This window comes from Populus alba, chromosome 3 (genome assembly GCF_005239225.2).
Source record: "Populus alba chromosome 3, ASM523922v2, whole genome shotgun sequence".
Lineage (NCBI taxonomy): Eukaryota > Viridiplantae > Streptophyta > Magnoliopsida > Malpighiales > Salicaceae > Populus > Populus alba.
The window spans coordinates 21,972,018-21,992,730 of NC_133286.1; the positions used below are offsets into that span (position 1 = coordinate 21,972,018).

General features: G+C 34.4%; 2 protein-coding genes across 2 annotated transcripts; both read left to right on the forward strand.

The window, feature by feature from the left end:
- The first annotated feature begins 385 nt into the window (after positions 1-385).
- Positions 386-4,874, forward strand: LOC118031724 (uncharacterized). The gene is made up of 3 exons (XM_035036215.1): positions 386-957; positions 2,798-3,770; positions 4,671-4,874. Exons 1-3 carry the CDS (start codon positions 386-388, stop codon positions 4,872-4,874), a joined length of 1,749 nt encoding a protein of 582 aa, XP_034892106.1.
- A 6,577-nt stretch (positions 4,875-11,451) lies between these two features.
- Positions 11,452-15,035, forward strand: LOC118031728 (putative disease resistance RPP13-like protein 1; the record flags this gene model as incomplete). Its single annotated transcript, XM_035036225.2, has 1 exon — positions 11,452-15,035. A coding segment is annotated over one exon (3,429 nt), but the record flags the coding sequence as incomplete, so codon positions are not given.
- Positions 15,036-20,713: the final 5,678 nt, after the last annotated feature.

A 20,713-nucleotide genomic window follows, 5' to 3' on the forward strand; every position in this document is an offset into this window, starting at 1 on the left:
ACATGAATATTACTACTAGTGGAGGCACGACGATTAGTCGCCCAGCTCTCCCATCACAAGCACACGATGATAGATAACACATGCTTTATTGTATTCTTTTGTTTCTGTTACTAGCAATTATTACTTTAAGCATGAGCTGGATTACACTCCCTTTTTTCCCTTTTCTTTTTCCCTAGTTAGTTAGACGATACTAATAGAATATAGGAATACAGTATATATATCAGTCCCTTCTGTAAAGAGAACGCAAGAAGTGTGGGAGAAACAAAATTCACTACAAGCAGAAAACTTATTCCTTCCATGAGTCGGTTGTTTTTCTTTTCCAGGTTTTGATAAATCTTACATGGTATCAGAGCTAGGTTAGTTGTTTTCTTTCTCCAATCAAACCATGGAAGAACAATCCCCAATTTCACAATCTGCAAACACCCAAAGTCCCAAACCAGTTTCTCCTTATTTCAACTTCACAGATCCAAATAATCCATATCGTATGGAAAATGGTGACCACACAGCTTTGATTCTTGTCACTGAGTTGCTCACCACTGAAAATTATGTCACCTGGTCACGGGCAATGTGTCGAGCACTTAGGGCAAAGAACAAGCTTGGCTTCATTTCTGGAATCATTGCTAGGCCAGCAAGTGAGGAAGATCCTCTGTTTGAAATGTGGGAAAGGTGCAATGACATGGTAGTTTCATGGATACAAAATGCAGTCAGTATTGATATCAAACATACTCTGGCTTTCGTGGATGATGCTCAAATGGTGTGGACAGAGCTTAAGGATCGTTTCACCCAGCAGAATGGTCCTCGTATCTTCCAACTTAGAAGAGATTTGGCTGTTCTTCGACAAGACAAGGACTCTGTGAGTACTTATTTTGGTAACCTTAAAACTCTTTGGGATGAAATGATTGTTTATAATCCAATGCCATTATGCACATGCGGCCAGTTGAAAATATTGAATGAGAGGTATCAGAGAGATTATGTTATACAATTTCTTATGGGTTTGAACGACCAATACAATAATGCTAGAGATCAAATTATGCTTATAGAGCCTCTTCCCAACATTAACAAAGTGTTTTCAATGATCCAACAACAAGAGCAGCACCACCATCTCGCCAACAACACTCCTTCTTGTGAGTCTATTGATGTAACCATATTATTCGATAGTTTCACCTGCATTTAACTAGTGTTTTGCATATGTTATTTCTATAAAATGCCTTGATATTCTTTGTTTATGTTTTGAAGGCACTTTTGGATGAAAGATACAAAAAGGAGTAAATTGGCAGATTTGACGTTCAGTCGATGTTTTGTGCAGAGCGTGAGTTCTAGAGTCGAAACGAAGTGATTCTAATGGCATTAAAAAGCTAACATCCATGCCTTTCTGGAAATGTAATGCAAGAAAAATAAAAAGAGAAAGATCATGGAAATCACATCCTTCAAAGTCAAATCACGCAGTCGCCCAATGTTGACCTTTGCCCATTCAAAATTCAATATCTGGCGCTTCAGAAGTCCAATTGATGCAAACTCAATTTTTTTGGATTCCTTACTCAAAGCTCTATAAACGCTCCAAAATTCAGCCAAAAACGATGTCATATAAGGGAGATATGTTTTTTCAAAGATGACAGCTGAATTCTGCCAGCAAGCAGGTTGCGTGAAGAAACGAATCCAAATTTCATCCAGAAGCATCCAAACCGACCAGAAATTTAGCTCCTCTAGTAAATATTCTAGAAGGTCAAGGAAGGCAGCCACCAACCTCAAGTCAGCCAGCAGCCAACAGCCAGCCACCAACCTCAAGTCAGCCAGCCGCCAGCCGCCTTCACACTACCACCATCTATTGATGTTCACACTTGAACTTTGATTTTCTTACTTACAATTTGTGTATAAATAGAGGGTGAGTAGAAGGAGGTAGCAGCAAGGAAGAAGTGAGGAAACACAAACTCTCCTCTCTACAAATCAGAAATTATGTATTCTTTCATCTTTAGGAGTAGTTGTTCAATAGATATGGAAGGCTAAGCTCGTTTTCTTGGTTGCAAGGACACAACAAACCTTCGGATTTCAAGAACTGTGAGATTTATTCTTCATTTTATTTTCAGTTTATGTTATGAATGAGTATGATTGTTTTCCTATGCATATTTCTTATGATTGTTTATCTTAATTGCTAGAGCGGACTCTAAGTTATTATTGTGAACAATTTATTGCTAAGTTTGATATCAAAATCGGAGTTGTGGTATATAAACTTGTGAAGCAACTAAGCTTGATAATTGTAGCGGAACTACGTTATTAAACTTAGGGAGAACATTCGATCATAGCAACACAAATTGACAACTTGGTTGTTAAGATTAATGAATTTATCTGGATCTTAAGGCTGCCATTGGATTAAATCATTAGTGCGGACACTGTGATTGTTTGTTGGTTAGGGCTAGTTATACGGCGGATCCGTTAATTAACCAATATGAAGAAAAGATAAAATTCATAATATAAACTGGAGTTTCGTTTCAAGGATCGATTCTAATTTCCGTAGGTGGATGTGTGCTTGCAACCAAGGTTTGTTTTCTTGATAAATTTCAGTTTCAATTGATTTTGTTTGCTAGTTTCATTTCTTCTAGATTTTAGATCATCATAAAGCAAAACCCCTCAATTACATAACATACAACATAAAAATCTGACTTCAAACTTCCTCGTGGGATCGACCACTTGCTTGCTCTATACTATCTTGTGTGTTTTAAGCTAGGGTAATTAATTTGTGCGACCGCGACATCGCAACATCTATGGCATTGGCCAGTAAATTTTTACATACCCCTTTTAGCACAACTAAGAGAAATTTTGCAAACCAGAGGAAAGAAAGGCCATACTGTCCACATTGTCACACACATGGTCACACACTCGAAAATTGCTATAAGGCTGGAAATGCTGAGCCTCCAGTATGTTCTCACTGCAATATGAGTGGTCACATGGTTGAGAAATGTTACAAGCTTCATAGGTATCCACCGGGTCACAAGCTGTACAAAGGAAAAGTTACAAGTTCCTTTGCTAATCAAGCTGTTGTGTTATCAAATCCTTATCAGGAGGAGGTGAGTGAGGAGAAAATGGTTTTCACGAAAGAGCAATATCTTCATCTCATGAGCCTTATTCAGCCCAAAGGTCTTTTAACTGCAGCTCCCCCGGCAAGTCAAACTCCATCCAATTCAAAAACCACTTTCACACCTTCAAAGATGTCTGGTAAAATTATGCTTTGTAATGATATTCCTGCTGATTTTTTAAAGTCAAATACTATTTCCTGGATTATTGATTCAGGGGCTACAGACCATATGGTGTGTAGTCCTTCCTTTTTCACTTCTAATATTGCAGAGGTCTCTTATAGGGTAAGTTTGCCTAATAAAACTTTTGTCTCAGCTACACACCTCGGCAGTATTCAACTTACTAATCAGATTGCCCTTGATGATGTTTTGTGCATTCCTTCTTTTTCCTTTAATTTGATCTCTGTTAAACGACTTACTGAAAATCTGAATTGTTGTTTGGTTTTTATAAATAATACATGCTTTATACAAGACCTTTCCACCTGGACCACGATTGGAATTGCTGAAGTGAGAAGTGGCTTGTATCACCTTCTTCCTAGAGCAGTTTCTCCTTCATCCTTGGCTGACCTTCTATCATGTTTGTCTCCGAACTTCCCTTCAGTTGCTATTTCTGTTCAAAGTAGTATAGATGTGATTGATCTTTGGCATTGTCGCCTTGGTCGCATTTCTGATTCACGAATGAAGTTGATAGATGACCCTGCTGTAAGAAACAACTTTTTCATAAATACAACTTCTCCTTGTTGCATTTGTCCCCTTGCCAAACAGCATAGACTTTCTTTTCCTGTTAGTGCACATAAATCTTCTACTCTTTTTCAGTTAGTACACTGTGATATTTGGGGGCCATGTTCCACTAATGCTTATGATGGTTCAAGGTATTTTTTGACCTTAATAGATGATTTATCTAGAACAACTTGGGTCTATTTACTTCAAACCAAATCTAAAACAAGAAAATGCATTGAATCCTTCTACCACCTAGTACACACGCAGTTCAACTGTAAAATTAAGAACCTACGTAGTGATAATGGTATTGAGTTCAGGATGACTGACTTTTATAATGAAAAGGGGATTATTCACCAACGAACTTGTGTTGAGACACCCCAACAAAATGGGATCGTTGAGAGAAAACACCAACACTTATTAAATGTAGCTCGTGCACTATTTTTCCAATCTAACCTTCCCCTCTCATTTTGGAATGATTGTATCTTGACTGCGGTCTATCTTATAAATAGAACACCTACCCCTATACTTGCAAATCGAACCCCCTACGAAGTTCTTTTTGATAATAAACTAAATTATTCTCATTTGAAAATATTTGGGTGCCTTTGTTTTGCCACAACCATTTCACATGGAAGAAGAAAATTTGATCCAAGAGGTAGGAAGTGTATTTTTCTGGGTTACCCTTTTGGAGTCAAGGGCTATAAGCTGATGGATTTACATAGTAGGACCATATTTCTTTCTAAGGATGTCCTTTTTCATGAAACTCATTTTCCTTTCAAGTCACCCTGTACCACCACTACAGAACATTCCACTTCCAATTCTACACTAGGACTGCAGACCATTCCTTGTTCAGATCACTCATCTGATTCTTATTGCTTTCCACAGAATGAAGACACCATCCCTCTTTCACCAAACACTCCTTCCAGTAGTCCTACTTTCACTCCTCAGGATTTTGAGCTTGAACACTCCCAAGTCTCTTCTAGTCCTATTGCAAATGATACTCCCTCATCTTCCCCTCATATTGAACTTCGAAAATCCATTAGAAACAGGACTGCCCCTAAATACTTGCAGGATTTTCATTGTCAATAAGCTGCACTCACTTCAGATTTTCAATCAGCGGCACATGTATCATTCCCTCCTACGAACTGTTCTTTTCCCCTATCCAATTACCTTTCATATTATTGTTTTTCACCCAAGTTTCAAGTTTTTTCTTCTCAACTTTCTATTATGGTCGAGCCCACCTCCTATTCTGCAGCAGTTAAGGATCTAGGTTGGTGTAATGCCATGGATGCAGAATTGCAAGCTTTGGAAGAGAATCAGACTTGGATTCTCACTGATCTGCCTCCTGGGAAAGACACCGTGGACTGTAAATATGTCTACAAAATCAAGAGGAATTCAGATGGCAGTATAGAGAGATTGAAGGCCAGATTAGTTGCAAAGGGGTATACTCAACAAGAAGGCATCGATTATCATGAGACTTTCTCTCCAGTAGCCAAGATGGTCACTGTGCAATGTCTTCTATCAGTTGCTGTTGTTCGTGGTTGGCATTTGCATCAATTCGATGTCAATAATGCTTTCCTACATGGTGACTTACAAGAAGCTATTTACATGAGAAAACCACCAGGGTACAACAAGGGCACCACTGGACAGGTGTGCAAACTCCTCAAAAGCTTGTATGGTTTGAAGCAGGCCAACAGACAATGGTATGCAAAACTTACCTCGTGCTTGTTGGATTTTGGTTTCTCTCAGTCCAAGGCTGATTACAGCCTGTTCACCATGTCTACTAGCACTTCTTTCACTGCTCTTCTTGTTTATGTCGATGACATAATCCTTGCCAGTAGCTCCATGACAACATCATTGCAGTCAAGGATTGTTTGCATGATAGATTTAAGATCAAGGACTTAGGTGCCTTGAGATTTTTTCTTGGAATCGAAGTGGCACGATCACCTACAGGAATCCACATCTTCCAACGAAAGTATGCTCTTGATATTCTAGCTGATTCCGGGATCCTTGGTTGTAAACCAGTCACAATTCCTATGGAACAAAATTCTAGGTTATGCAGGGATGACGACGACTGTTTGGATGATCCCTCTACATATAGAAGACTCATTGGCAGATTGCTTTATCTCACCTTCACAAGACCTGACATTAGTTACCCAGTCCAAGTTCTGAGTCAGTTTATGGATAAACCTTCCAAAACTCACTTGACAGCTGCACACAAGGTTCTAAGGTACATCAAATCTGCTCCTGGACAAGGCTTGTTATTGTCCGCTTCTTCGAACTTAGAGTTAATTGCTTATTGTGATTCTGATTGGGCTTCATGCCCTGATACTCGTCGGTCAGTTATAGGGTATTGTGTTCTACTTGGTCAGTCTCTCATTTAATGGAAATCCAAGAAACAAAGCATAATATCTCGATCTTATGCAGAGGCAGAATACCGTGCCATGGATGCCACCGTCTCTGAGCTCACTTGGCTTCGTTTTCTACTTACTGATCTGCATATCACACACTCTCAGGCAGCTACTCTTTACTGTGATAATCAAGCTGCAATTCACATTGCCTCCAACCTAGTTTTCCACTAACGTACGAAGCACATTGAGCTGGATTGTCATCTCATCAGAAATAAAATTTTGGAAGGATCCATTATCACAATGCATGTTCCTACTCACCTTCAACGAGCTGACCTTCTTACTAAGGCACTTCCCTCTTCCCTTCTGCGATCTCACTTACTCAAGCTGGGAATTGTCAACCTACATTCTCCATCTTGTGGGGGGTATTACGGGACATGAATATTACTACCAGTGGAGGCACGACGACTAGTCGCCCAGCTCTCCCATCACAAGCACACGATGATAGATAACACATGCTTTATTGTATTCTTTTGTTTCTGTTACTAGCAATTATTACTTTAAGCATAAGCTGGATTACACTCCCTTTTTCCCTTTTCTTTTTCCTTAGTTAGTTAGACGATACTAACAGAATATAGGAATACAGTATATATATCAGTCCCTTCTGTAAAGAGAACACAAAAAGTGTGGGAGAAACAAAATTCAATACAGGCAGAAAACTTATTCCTTCCATGAGTCGGTTGTTCTTCTTTTCCAGGTTTTGATAAATCTTACAAAAAAGCATGCATCAAGAATATTTATTCACTCTTTATTGATCTAAAAACAACACACAAGTATATGATTATATAGGCTATACAAGAAATTCTAATCCAGGTAGATAATTCTAATCTGGATAGGTAATTATTCTTATACATAAATATATCTTAATTAGAGGTAACGGCCAAATCCTAAATTTCTCCCTTATAATTTCTCCCTTAAATCTTCTGCAATAACTCACACCAACATATACATGTGAAAATCAAGGCTCGTTGGCCCGCCTGTTGGAAGTTTGCTCGATTTCTGTAGCTCGACAGCAATCCTACTTTAATTTTATATTCATCCAGTACTAAAATCTCCAACTAAACTATGTATCTATCCTACTATAAGTTTGCTTTTCTTTTCCAGTACACTTGGACTTTTTTCTTCATAAGATTTCATCTTTTCATCTAGCACCTTTTTTCAAAGAGGAGAAACCATGATGGTTGTGGCATTGATTGGAGAATCACTTCTCTCTGCTGTCATTGAGGTTCTGGTCGACAGGATAGCCTCCTCAGAGGTTAAGAAATTCATCAAATAACTCGTAAAAATATAGTTTAATTCAAAAAAAAATTTAAAATGATATATTTTTTAAAATAATATTAAAATAAAAATAAATTATATTGATATGGGTCAACCCGAGTTAACTTGTCAAATTCATTACCCGAGTTATGAGACTATGATAATCTTATAGAAAATAAATTATGAAGTCTAATTCTCAACCAACCAAATATTAAAGGATAAAATTAAAATAAATAAATAAATCATGTGGGGATTGACTCGATGTGACTCGGTTGATTTAGCTTGTTCAAAGGCAACCCGAACAACTTGTAAAAACATAGTTTGACTTAGAAAAAAATTCAATATGATATTTTTTTTTTAATATGAAGATAACAAAGTAATAGATTGAATTGGGTCAACTAGAGTTAATTTATCAAATTCATGATCTAGATTATGAGACTATAAAGTCTAATTCCTAAACAATCGAATATTGGAGGATATTATTAAAAAAAAATCAATTAAAAAATAACTTAAAAAAAGTAAACCGAGTTAATCTATCAAGCTCACAACCCAGGTTATAAAATAAAGATAACCCTATAGAAACAAAATTAAAACAAATTACAAAGTTCAATTCTTAATAAGTGAAATGTTAAAGGATAAGATTAAAAAAAGAAATCAAATTTATAAATAACATCAAAATAACTCAAGTCAATCCACCAAACTCATAACTCGTTATGAGATCGAAATAATTTTATATATAAAAAAATCTGATTTAACTCATCAAATCCGTAACTCTATTTACGAGACCGAGATAACATCATAAAGAGTAAATAAAAATAAATTATAAAGTGCAATCCTCAATTTACCATGTCAAATCCAAAATTGAACGATGCAATTTGTAAAAATTTGAATTAAAAAATAACATAAAAATAATTCGGTCAATTCGGGTTAACCCGTAAAGCACTATTAAAAATAACCTAATAATGAGGTCAAAATAACCTAATAAAAAAGATTAAAACAAACCATGAATCTTAATTCCTAATGAAATACAATATTAAATAATGAAATTTGGGAAAAAAAGTCAATTAAAAAAATTAAGTCAATTGGGTTACCTCGTTAAGCTTGCAATTTAGGTTATGAGATAGAGATAACTCAATAAAAAAACAAATCTAATATTAAAGGATTCGTGAATTAGGTCATGAAACCAAGATAACCTCCTAGAAACAAAATTAAAAAGAACTACATTTAACCTGAATTAAAATGCTAAAAATCACGCCTTTGATCATTGGACTAAGATAACCTTATAGAAAATAATTTGAAATAGATTTTGAAGCTTAATTCCCAACTAACCTAATATCGAATGATAAAGTTGAAAAAAAATTCAATTACAAAAACATAAAAAACAGATTGAGTCAACTCAGGTTAACCCGCTAAGTATTATTTCCGGATTATGAGTTTAGAATAACCTAATATAAAACAAACAAAACAAATTATGAAACTTAATTTTCAATTAATCCAATATTAAAATATAGAATTGTAAAAAAAAATTAATTAAAAAAAAATCAAGTCAACTTGGTTAATCCACTAAACTTACAATCTTTATTATAAAAATGAGATAACTTAATAAAAAATAAATCTAATATTAAATTAAAAAATTCATTTTAAAAAGCACTCATTCAAATGATTATAACATCACGTGAAAAGCTTGGCATTTAGTGAAAATTTTCCATCAAACCCCTTTTTTTAAAAAGATGTAATTTCCTGGAAAATAAATCAAAGAGAAACCGAGTAAAATTCCAAAAGAAGAGAAAGATGGAATATGGTTCAGTTAGTGTTTATTTTTATGTTTTAAAAATATTTTTTTAAAAATTAATTTTTTAAATTAATATATATTTTAATATTTTTTATATTTTGATATGCTGATATTAAAAATATTTTTTTAAAAAATAAAAAAATTATTTTGATATATTTTTAAAAAAAAAATCACTTTAAAAAAACAACTATTACCACACTCTGTACACCCTTACCCACATAAATGGACTCCAAAGCATAACAAGTTAAGGAGTGTTTGGGAGTGTAGTAATGATTATTTTTAATAATGTTTTTTACTTGAAAATATATTAAAATAATATTAAAAAAAAATAAAAAAATTATGACGTATTAAAATAATCTATAGATATTAAAAAAAATATTAATTAAAAAATTAAAAAATATTATTTTAAAACATTTCCAATTAAAATATATTTTAAAACAAACAACAACTATATTTCCTAACACATTTTCAAGTAAAAGTATTTACGCTACTTGGATCTTTCCTGGTCAGATTTAGTAACGTTGCCTGAAGAAGTGAAAAACTTGGCATTTAGTGATGTTTTTCCAATCAAACTTCAAACCCACTTTTTTCAAAGATGGAATCTCGAGGTAAATAAATCGAAGACAAACCGAGTAAAATGGAGTCCAGAGCATAACATGTTTGCAGTTACAGAGCCGAGAGAGAGAAAGTTTTTGCTAGTTCTTTACACGAATTGTTTTTTTAAAAATTTAATAGGTTAATGGTAAAAATAATTTTTTTAAAAAAATATAAATAAAAAATACTTCAGGTTGGTTTCCTACCCTTTTCCTTGTTGGGTTATTCCCCTGGATCTAGGAAATTTCTATGAGGCCTGCAAACTAAGGCTGTAACCTAACGAGCTTTGGATCTACACTGAAGAAATTTCGTGGGAAATGGGTTAATGTGTCCTCTTATATACAATTTAATGTGTCCTCTTCATGCGTCTTCACGGACAGTGCTAGCCAGGGGGCCCGCACCACGGCACAGATCGCTCGGTTTGTGGTGTTGGATTAAAGGATATTTCAACTTCTTTGTTTACTGCTTTACTTTTCTTCATAGATAGCACATTATCAATGGCTTACGAAAAATAAATAAATAAATAAAACCATCAATTACGAGCTTCATAAGATAATTTCAGCTTAAAAAAACCCAAATCGATAATGTTTTCTTTTCCTTTGGTATCCGTTTAATCAATCTTCTGGTTTGATCCTTGATAGTGCTGATTTTTATTTCTTGTGAAATATTTAGAATATCTCTTTTGAAATATCAATATCATCAGTTAATTTCATCAGCCACTTCCACTTGTTTTTATTCATAGACTTGTGAAGTCAAGATTCCCATAATCCACACTTCATTTTTGCGATGGAGTGAAATGAATTCTAACACGTGTCCATGTATCTGCCAGCTACCCTAATTAATCTGCACTAACAGTGACCATAACAGCTGTAACAATACTCCCTCAGTACTTACTTGTAACATCATCCTAATATATATATATATATATATAAAGTAGATTGGAAGCATGCATGGGTTTCTTACATGATTAACTAAACTTAATCCTGTAATATTGAATTATTTTATGAAAACATTATCTAAAACATGATTAATTGACATATTTAAAGTCAAATAAAAAACAAGCCATGTGAGGAGCGTGATTAGAATGATTTTCTATGGGACCCAGTTGTGACATCAGCTGTTTTTGTGTTTTTTTCTTTCAATCATAGCTCAAGACTAGGCATGGCATGATAATCGATTGATGGGGGTAGGGGCAATGGGAGCCACACGATCCATTTCATGGTTGGTTTTTTTTTTTAATTATAAACATGGTTACATGTTCAGTTTAATTACATCTTAATTGATTCTATAAATTTTGAACTCAACAATTATATAAATATTTAGTGTCTTTTAAAAGAGTTCAAATTCATAACCATAACCCCTAAAAAAAAAAGAAAAAAATATTATTTTAATAAATTTATAAATAAAAAATACTTTAAAAAAATATCAAACACCTCTAAATATTTTATAAATTCTTTACGGTAGCTTTTATATTTCTATAGATCTCATTTCACAATGCATTGCACCACAATAAAAACATCATGTTTTATGTTTTTATCGGCAAAATGTAGCTTTTACATCTCCCACTTTCATGCATCACCTGCTCTCTGTTTTTTATTTTTAAGTCTGCATGTAAAAGAAGTTACTGTTTAGCCCTCAGAGTATACAAAGTGGTATTCCTGGGAAGCTTTATGCCACTTCCCTTGAATATCCAAAGATTGTCGAAGAAGTTTCAAGTAAATTGAATCCCAGATTTTTGCCTGACGATAGACCGCTGAAGAGGTTGAAGACAACAATGATATCTGGTGGTGGGCTGCTTGACGATGCTGAGGAGAAGCAGATAACAAAGACAGATGTGCGGGAGTGGCTGGCCGAGTATAAAGACGCTGTCTATGAGGCCGACGACTTCTTGGATGAGATTGCTTATGAAGCTCTACGGCAGGAGGTGGAAGCTGAAGCTCAAACCTTCATTAACCCACTTGAAATAAAGGTATTGAGAGAGATGGAAGAAAAATCAAGAGGCCTCCAGGAGAGACTAGATCACTTAGTTAAACGAAAGGATGCCCTTGGTTTGATCAACCGCACGGGAAAAGAACCGTCATCGCCTAAAAGGCCAACAACTTCTCTGGTGGATGAACGTGGTGTTTATGGTAGAGATGATGACAGGGAAGCAATACTGAAGTTGCTTCTATCAGATGATGCAAATGAAGAAAACCCAGGTGTCGTTCCCATAGGGGGAATGGGCGGGGTAGGTAAAACCACACTTGCCCAGCTTGTATACAATCACAGAAGAGTACAAGAGGGGTTCGACCTCAAAGCTTGGGTTTGTGTTTCAGAAGATTTCAGTGTTTCGAAGTTAACCAAGGTTATCCTTGAGGGGTTCGGTTCAAAGCATGCTTGTGATAATCTGGATCAGCTCCAGACTAAGTTGAAGGAGAGATTGCAGGGAAATAAATTCTTGCTTGTTTTAGATGACGTTTGGAATGAAGATTATGATGAATGGGATAGGTTTCTTACCCCCCTGAAGTACGGAGCACAAGGGAGTAAGATTCTTGTCACAACACGCAATGAAAGTGTAGCATCAGTCATGAGAACTGTTCCAACTCATCATCTAAAAGAATTGACGGAAGACAGCTGCTGGTCCGTGTTCGCCAGACATGCATTTCGTGGTGAAACTCCCAATGATTATGAAGAGTTGCTAGAGATTGGAAGAGAAATAGTGAGAAAATGTAAAGGCCTTCCTCTAGCTGCAAAAACACTCGGAGGTCTGCTACGCACCCAAAGAGATGTCGAGGAGTGGGAGAAGATATTGGAAAGCAATCTATGGGATTTACCCAAAGACAATATCCTCCCAGCCTTGAGATTAAGTTATCTTCATCTCCTGCCACATCTAAAGCAATGTTTTGCTTATTGTGCAATATTTCCAAAAGATTATTCATTTCAAAAGGATGAATTAGTGCTCCTGTGGATGGCAGAGGGCTTCTTAGGCTGCTCCGTAGATGATGAGATGGAAAAAGCAGGTGCTGAGTGCTTTGATGATCTCTTGTCAAGGTCGTTTTTCCAGCAATCAAGTGCCTCTCCCACATTTTTTGTGCAATCAGGCTTTGTGATGCACGATCTCATGCATGACTTGGCTACCCATGTGTCCGGTCAATTTTGCTTCAGCACCAGGTTGCGGGAAAATAATTCTTCCAAGGCCACCAGAAGGACTCGACATTTATCACTCGTAGGAGATACAATATGCGGTTTTTCAAGCACAAAATTAGAAAACATCCGTGAAGCCCAACATCTACGCACATTCCGAACTTCTCCACACTATCAGATGTGTCCTCCCGAATTTTTTAAGATCTTTCAGTCAACACATTGTCGCCTACGAGTGCTATTCATGACTAATTGTAGAGATGCATCTATGTTGTCATGTTCAACTAGCAAGTTGAAGCATTTGCGGTATTTGGATCTCTCTCGGTCAGATTTAGTAACGTTGCCTGAAGAAGTGAGTGCTCTTCTCAATTTGCAAACCTTGATCTTGGAATATTGCCGACAACTTGCTAGCCTACCTGATCTTGGAAATTTAAAGCACTTACGACATCTGAATCTTCAAGGAACATTTAGAATCAAAAGGTTGCCTGAATCTCTGGAAAGGTTAATCAACTTGCGGTATCTTAACATCAAAGACACGGCTCTGACAGAGATGCCACCACATATAGGTCAACTGACAAAGCTCCAAACGTTGAACTATTTTCTCGTGGGAAGACAGAGTGAGACTAGCATTAAAGAATTGGGAAAGCTACGACATCTACGGGGAGATCTTCATATTCGGAACCTTCAAAATGTGGTGGATGCTCGGGATGCTGGTGAGGCAAATTTGAAAGGTAAAAAGCACCTTGATAAGCTGAGGTTTACATGGGATGGTGACACTCATGACCCGCAACACGTAACAAGCACACTTGAGAAATTAGAGCCAAATAGAAAGGTGAAGGATCTTGAGATTGATGGTTATGGAGGTGTAAGGTTTCCGGAGTGGGTAGGAGAGTCCTTTTTCTCAAATATAGTGTCCTTGAAGCTCAGTGGATGTACAAACTGCATCTCCTTGCCACCGCTCGGGCAATTAGCTTCTTTAGAGGATCTCTCCATTGAAGGATTTGATAAAGTTGAGACTGTGAGCTCTGAGTTCTATGGGAATTGTACAGCTATGAAGAAGCCATTTAAATCCCTCAAAACATTATCTTTTAGAAGGATGCCAGAGTGGCGCGAGTGGATTTCAGACGAAGGCAGCCGTGAAGCCTTCCCTCTTCTAGAGTGGCTTTCAATCCACGAATGCCTGAACCTTGCAAAGGCCCTACCTTGTCACCACCTTCCACGCGTAACAAGACTTACAATTCATGGATGTAAGCAGCTCGCGACTCCACTTCCTAGGTTTCCTAGGTTGCACTCTCTCGAAGTTTCTGGATCGCACTCCCTAGAGTCCCTAGGTTGTTCAGAAGTTGAGTTGTGTCCAGAAGGGGGTTTTCCCTCCACATTACAATCACTTGAGATTTGGGGTTGCAACAAACTCATTGCAGGCTGCATGCAATGGGGCTTGCAAACGCTCCCTTCTCTTTCACGCTTTCTTATTGGTTGGGACGAAAATATTGAATCCTTCCCTGAAGAGATGCTGCTGCCCTCAAGTCTTACAACTCTTGTAATCGATGACCTAAAACACCTGAAATCTCTTGACTACAAGGGGCTTCAACACCTCACCTCTCTTAGAGAATTGACTATATGGGACTGCCCTCTGATTGAGTCAATGCCAGAAGAAGGGTTGCCCTCCTCCCTTTCTACTCTTCAAATTGAATATTGTCCTATGCTGAAATCTCTTCCAAGGCTTCAACACCTCACCTCTCTTGGAACATTGAATATAGGTTACTGCCCTCTGATTGAGTCAATGCCAGAAGAAGGGTTGCCCTCCTCCCTTTCTTCTCTTAAAATTCACATGTGTCCTATGTTGGGTGAAAGTTGTGAAAGCGAGAAAGGTAAAGATTGGCCCAAGATTTCTCACATTCCTGAAATACATATTCGCAGTTAAAGGCAATTTCAGTTAAAATTTGGATGAATGAAATACAGATATTGTCCAAAATGTTGTATGTTTTTATTTTTTGTATGTTGAAATACAGATATTTTAGCAACGGAATATTTCTTTTGCTAATTTAACAACAGAATGTGTATATATGATTTTTTTAATATCAACAAAGAATTTAGTAATAGAAAATCCATTGCTAAAAGGGATTAAAAAAAATTAAATTATGTAAGTAATTTGCAACGGATTTTTCGTTATTGACGTGCTTGGCAACATCAAATCTTTAACTGATTCCAAAAAATAAATCAAACCCTTAATTATATAAAATCCACATCCTTTCTCTCTTTCTCTTTTCCCGCATCTTCAAAAATTAAAAAAAAAAAAAAAAAAAAAGTTCTCCATCTCTTTCTCTAGTCTCTTCCCTTCCCCAAAAATTCGAAATTCAAAAACTTTTTTTTTATCTTTTATATATTATTTAACTTTGATTAACTTGTTTTTATTCCATATAAAGCAGAAGTTAAAAAATGATTTTGGAGTACATGTAAGTCATATCTTTTTTGGAGTTTACTGTTGTTCAGGACAAATAATTAGTCATTTTCATATAATCCGCCATTTCCGCTCTCTAGTTAACTTGCATACATACAGAGAGATCATTTTGGTTAAATTATTAAGAAGCAAAGCAAATTCCTTCATCAGATATGGGATTTCAAAGGAAAAAATAGGGATTTAAATCTTTACGGACCATTCGTAAACCATTGATCTGAGAGAGGGATATTTGGGTTTCGTGCTTCTTTCATAAATAAATAAATAAATAAAATTTTTCTCATGATGAGATTTCAGATATAATAAATTATGTTCGTTTGGATCTACGAAGGAAAGAGGAAGAAGAAGTGGAATGGCTAATGGCTAAGTTCTTAAATTGGATGACCGGCTTAGCAATTAAAGGGTTACTGGCTACTAAAAAAAATGATATGAATTATTAACAACAAAAAATTAAATAAAAAAGAAGCTGATAACTGAAAAATCAGCAACGAAAATCCAATGTGAAGCTAAAACCTAAGCTATTAGAATAGTCAAGTTAACTGTTTAAATTTACAATTGTGTCAGTGGAAGTTGGATAACTCATTAAAAAAATATTATATTAAAATAAAAAATTAAAAAAATATTGATTAAAATATAAAGTGAAAAGAAAGATTGGCATATAATAAAAGTTATTCCAATCAAATTCACTTTTTCGACCATGGGATCTCTCGGCAAATAAAGCAAGTAAAATTAATAAAATGTGGAACATAACTCTAATTTTCTAGCACCGCAATCATAGTTTTGAAACTCTACCCAGCCTAATGGGTTGACCTGAAACACAGCCGACTTGGAGCTAAAACTGAGCCGGGTTAAAGAAAAAATCCGGTATAACTCGACTGATTTATCGAGTTGACCCGACCACAAATCCGTACTTTATCAATGAAGGAAAAGTGATAAAAGAAGAAGAAGAGAGAAGAAATAAAGTAAAGTCTTCTTCTGCATTACTAGCACATCACGTGGAAAGAAAGATTATATAATAAAGTTATTCCAATCAAACCCGGCGAAGAAAGCAAGGACAAACAAAGTTACTCTATTTTCCAGTCACTTTTTCAACCGATGGGGCTTCTTGGCAAATAAAGCAAGGACAGACCGAGTTGACGCGCTACCTAACTCCTTTTTCCTGGCCCGCGCAATTCACGCATACACAAACACATCCGGAACAATATTCATAAAATTAATTAACATCCCGTTAAAAATATACTTTAATTTAGAAAAGATTTTAAAATGTTATTTTTTTAATTTAATAATAACAAAGTTTTATATTAAATTGGTTCAGCTAAGTTAACTTGTTGGATTTATAATTCAGATTATAAAATTATAATACCTGGTTCCCAAATAACTAAATATGGTTAAGTTTTTCCAATCAACCTCCTTTTTTTTTAAGATGTAATTTCTAGCAAAATAAATCAAAGACAAACAGAGTACAATTTCAAAAAAAAAAAAAAAAGGATAGAATATCCCACCAATATTTAACCCACTTAAATTGAGTCCAAATCATAAGAGCATCTACAAAGGGTTTGTTAAATAAAAAGTTAAAAATTAAAAAATATTATTTTGACTCTTTCATGTTTATTTTATACACTTCAAAAAAATATTAAATAAAATGTCAAAATATCTTTTCTTTCTTATAAATACTATTTCTACCTGTCTATAAAAAAAAAAACTAAAAAAGTGGGGCCATCAAAAAATAAACCAATTAAATATAGTCATATGAAATAAAAAACATCAAACTTATTAAAAAAAATAAAACACTTATTTCTCTCACTCCAATACAATTAGCTTTTCAACTAGTTTTTTCCATTAAAATATATATAATAAAAAAAACTATATTTATATTTATTCAAAATATTATTTTATCAATTTAGTTATTCAAAATATTGTTATTAAACTCAGACCGGCCCGACGGTAATATAAAATTTACTATTTGAGATATAGAAGAAATTTGGTAAAAAGTTAGTGTGTGTGTGTGTGTAAGTGTGTGCTTGGATAAGAAGAAAAGGAAGAAAAAAAGAAAGAAGAGGGGAAACTACCATTTACATGTGATAGAGATATAATTGTAACGGAAACATAAAATTTTAAGGGAAGATCTTGAGGGAACATTAACCAAGCTTAGTGAGCATTAATTGGAAGGAATAAAAATCAAGTGAAAGTAAGTAGAAAAGAAGAGAGGAAGTTCAACAAGATTAAAGATGAGGAGGAGTTGAAAGCTTGATTTGGGAAGTTTTTTAGAGTTTAATTACTTGCTTGACAATGCATTCTAAAGATTTTTTATCTGAATTTTAATGGCTTAAATTTCTTAATTGATTGAATTTTTGAAATTAAAAAGAAAGTTAGGGTTCTTGAATAAATTCGAGGGAAATAAAAATTTATTGTAATTTGTCATGGGGAATAATGTGAAAATTAGAGTAAAGTAATTAAATTACTGTAATTGAAGTAAAATTTTTGATAATTAAATAGAGCTAGTGGCCGGCCAAATGATGAGAGATTCTAGGGGATTTAATTGTGAATAAATGTTGTGAATTGATGAATAATGTAGTAAGTAGAACTGTATTTTGAATATCTCTTTACAACTTTTTAAATTTCATGGAACACTTGTGTTGATTCTCGAGGGATGTACTTGAGAAAAGTAGGAACCAGCTAAGAAATTTATGTGCTGGTCCCAACTATGTTGTTGACACTTGACAGAAAGACTTCAACCACCAATCAAATTATTTTTAATTACTTTTTGTGCAATTTGTCACTTTTTTTATATTATTTACAATTTTGCTCTTGTTTTCTTATGAAAAAGAAGATGGACCCTTGTTATATTATCGTGGGAAATGAAAAAGAAGATGGACCCTTGTTTTCTCTTTTTATGGCCGGCGACCGGATATAAAAAGGGAGGAGATGAAGCTTTCATATTATTTACAATTTTGCAGTCACTTTTTGTGTTGTGTAATTGCCCAGCTACCGGTACTATTTTAACACTGTTTAAAAGTCTAAATAATCAATATTTCCTCAATTTATCTCTAAAAAAAATTCACTTCAATTAATAGCATTTTTTTTTATTTCTTATGTCAATGTTTACCTCTTTTTGATAAACTCGTAGAGGTCTAAAATTATTCTGTCCAGTTATTACTTATTTAAATTCATTAAAATGTTTTAAATAAATTTTTAAAATTTTAATCTCAGAGTTTACATACATAATACATGAGTTATATACATTATGATTCAAAATATTGTTATAACTAAATTAAAAAAAAAATACAAATGATCAAACCATTGATGCTGGTGATGCTCTCGTCTCCAGAATGGTCCGCTTGTACTTGGCTGATGGAGCTGAGGGAAAGCCAATGGCTGCAGAGTGCGACTGTGATTTTCGCGAAATGAATTAGGGCAAGCAAATTTTGTTTTCCATCATTTTGTAAATTCTCGCACCTGCTTGTTAGACGCCATAAATAGTCTAAGCTTGTTGTTGAGATTTTTTATTTTAGAGTTAATTTTCTTGAATATTAAGTTTTCTGATTTTTCTATATAATTAATTTTTAAAGTTGATTTGATTAGTATTATTGTACTTTTCTCATTCTCAAAAAAAAAAAAAAAAAACTAGAAGAGTATTTTCTTTCTATTGAAAACATTTGTGGTTAGAACAAAGTATTTTCACTGGAGTGTCGTTTTGGGGATGCAACATGAACTTTACATGTCTAATTTGTACGGCATGAGAAGATGTTGCTTTCCATGGCTTCCCCTTAAAAAAAATTTCCATCACATTTGAGAATTTTATTATAAAAAAGATATCTCTTTTAAAGAAGAGAAGTGATACCTAAAATTTATAAATGATCTAAACTCTTAATTTTTAATGGATGTAAAATGTTAGTATCATGTTGCTGAAAAATCTTTTTAAGTGTATAATATGTTGCATTAATAGGTTTAAAATGTTTTTTATTACTGAAATGCTTTTGAGAAGCGGCGTGCAGCTTCCTTTGCTGGCCAAAAACCGCCTTCGACCTTGTTGCTTGGAGGAGCATTAAGAGCCGGGGGTGGTGGTGGGGGCACAAGTCAATTTTTTTTGTTATTGTTGTATTTTTTAATTTATATTATTAAAATTACATAAATTTATTCAACTCATTCAAACACGTGTCTCAATTGTTTTTTCTTTGAAAATGCTTATGGCTCCTTAACTTGCTTTATTTTACAGTAAAAAAATTTAGACCGGCTCGCGGACCTTATCTAATAATACATAAGACCAATATCAATATTTTAGGCTTAAATTTTGATTACAGAGAACAATAACAAGTTTAGTAGTAGTGCATGGTTATTTATGTCCTATTTATTTTTATGATTCAAAATCATTTTTGAAAAAAATATATTATTTTGATGCATTTTCGAGTTAAAAAACACTTTGAAAAGTAACCATAACCTCACTAAAAAAAAAAAACCAATAACAGCAAATTGGAAGCGCTTATCTAGCTCCCAGAGCTTCTACATAACCTTTCAATATAATGATATTCCATCAAGGGAGTTTTTCAGAATCTCCAATTTTTTCAAGATAAAAATATTAATTGCATCTATACACTCATTTATGGGCATCTTCCCCGTCAAAGCTGGGAAAGTCACATATGGGTTGGTGCATCCTAAACTAAGAGTGCTCACCTTCACTAGGTATTAGCCTCCCTTGTGGAAAGTTGTAGTGTTTGAAGAAGGGATGCTTGTTGATAAGTTATTCCCCTAAGGAGACCCTGAGTTCATTGCACTGTAATATGTTGCATTTAATAGTTTGGGGCAAAATTATACTAACTCTGATTATTTTTTAAGTCTATAATATGTTGCATTTGAGGCAAAATTATTAGTTTTGAATGAGTTTATTACTAAAATGCTATTGGGAAGCACTTGCGGGGTCCTTTGCTGGCCAGAAACTGCCTTTCATTGTGGTGTTCAGAGCAGAGCATCAAGGGCTGTCTGATGGTGGGGCACAAGTCCATTGATGATTTTTTTATTCACCTTCTTTTTTTTTTCCCTCCCCATCTTCTTTTCTTTCTCCTCTCCTCAAATACAAAAGTTTCCTTTTATTTTTTTTTAAACTATTTGATTTTTTTTTATTGTTATTTTTTCTATCTTTTATTATTTAATTTTTACATCAAAATTTATCCTTATTCTTTTAATTAATATTTTTTTTCTAATTGATTTTTTTTTAATTCCATCCATCAACACTTGATTTCCATTTATTTTAATGTCAAATTCAATTAATTTTTTTTATTACTATTTGTTTTATTTTATATCA

Excerpts from the sequence above, each read along its gene's own strand:
- LOC118031724 (XM_035036215.1), top strand. The coding sequence starts at position 386 with ATGGAAGAACAATCCCCAATTTCACAATCTGCAAACACCCAAAGTCCC. Across the intron at positions 958-2,797 it reads TTGAAAATATTGAATGAGAG|CACAACTAAGAGAAATTTTG; the intron begins GTATCAGAGAGA and ends TACCCCTTTTAG. Across the intron at positions 3,771-4,670 it reads AGTTGATAGATGACCCTGCT|AATGAAGACACCATCCCTCT; the intron begins GTAAGAAACAAC and ends TGCTTTCCACAG.